We start from the raw sequence: 479 nt of genomic DNA on the forward strand, positions 1-479 counted from the left end.
CTGATGAAAGATAAACAGGATTATTTTTGCTCAGGATGGACTTGAACTAAACTCTGGTTGCCCTGGGAGACTAAAAAAGCCACCACATCTCCCACTCCAAAGCTGCCTCTCATTGCCCAGGCTTGGATTCCTCAAAAGTCCCAGTTTACATTGTCTGGAGTAGTTTTGGAAGTGTCAGAGAGGAGCCAAAATCCAACAGCAGCACAGAAGAAACACAAGATTCCAAGGGGAAGGAATAAATTTAAAAAAAAGAGGAAAATGGAAGGCAAGGGAACATCCCAGTGGCTCCAAACTCATCCCAGTGGTGGGGACTCACCTTCACCCACTGCTCTGGTTTGGTGTCTTTCAAAACCACGGTGAGCTCTGGTTTGTCCATCAGGATCTGCATTTTGGCACAGGTGGGGTCATCACTTGTGCAAATACTTATGGGCACCATCCACATGGGGAAATCCTCCCCTGGAAGGAGAAAAAGGGTGGAA

General features: G+C 47.0%; 1 protein-coding gene across 1 annotated transcript in view; it reads right to left on the reverse strand.

The window, feature by feature from the left end:
• The window catches only part of LOC113975151 (puromycin-sensitive aminopeptidase), a 32684-nt gene that overhangs the window by 4626 nt on the left and 27579 nt on the right, over positions 1-479 (reverse strand). Inside the window, exon 14 of the mRNA XM_027698891.1 lies at positions 317-479. This exon is cut by the window's right edge and continues 56 nt beyond it. Within this exon, the coding sequence (XP_027554692.1) occupies positions 317-479 (163 nt within the window). The remainder of the gene's footprint in view (positions 1-316) is intronic.

This window comes from Neopelma chrysocephalum, unplaced genomic scaffold (genome assembly GCF_003984885.1).
Source record: "Neopelma chrysocephalum unplaced genomic scaffold, ASM398488v2 Primary Assembly neopelma1_134, whole genome shotgun sequence".
In the NCBI taxonomy this organism is placed as follows: Eukaryota; Metazoa; Chordata; class Aves; order Passeriformes; family Pipridae; genus Neopelma; species Neopelma chrysocephalum.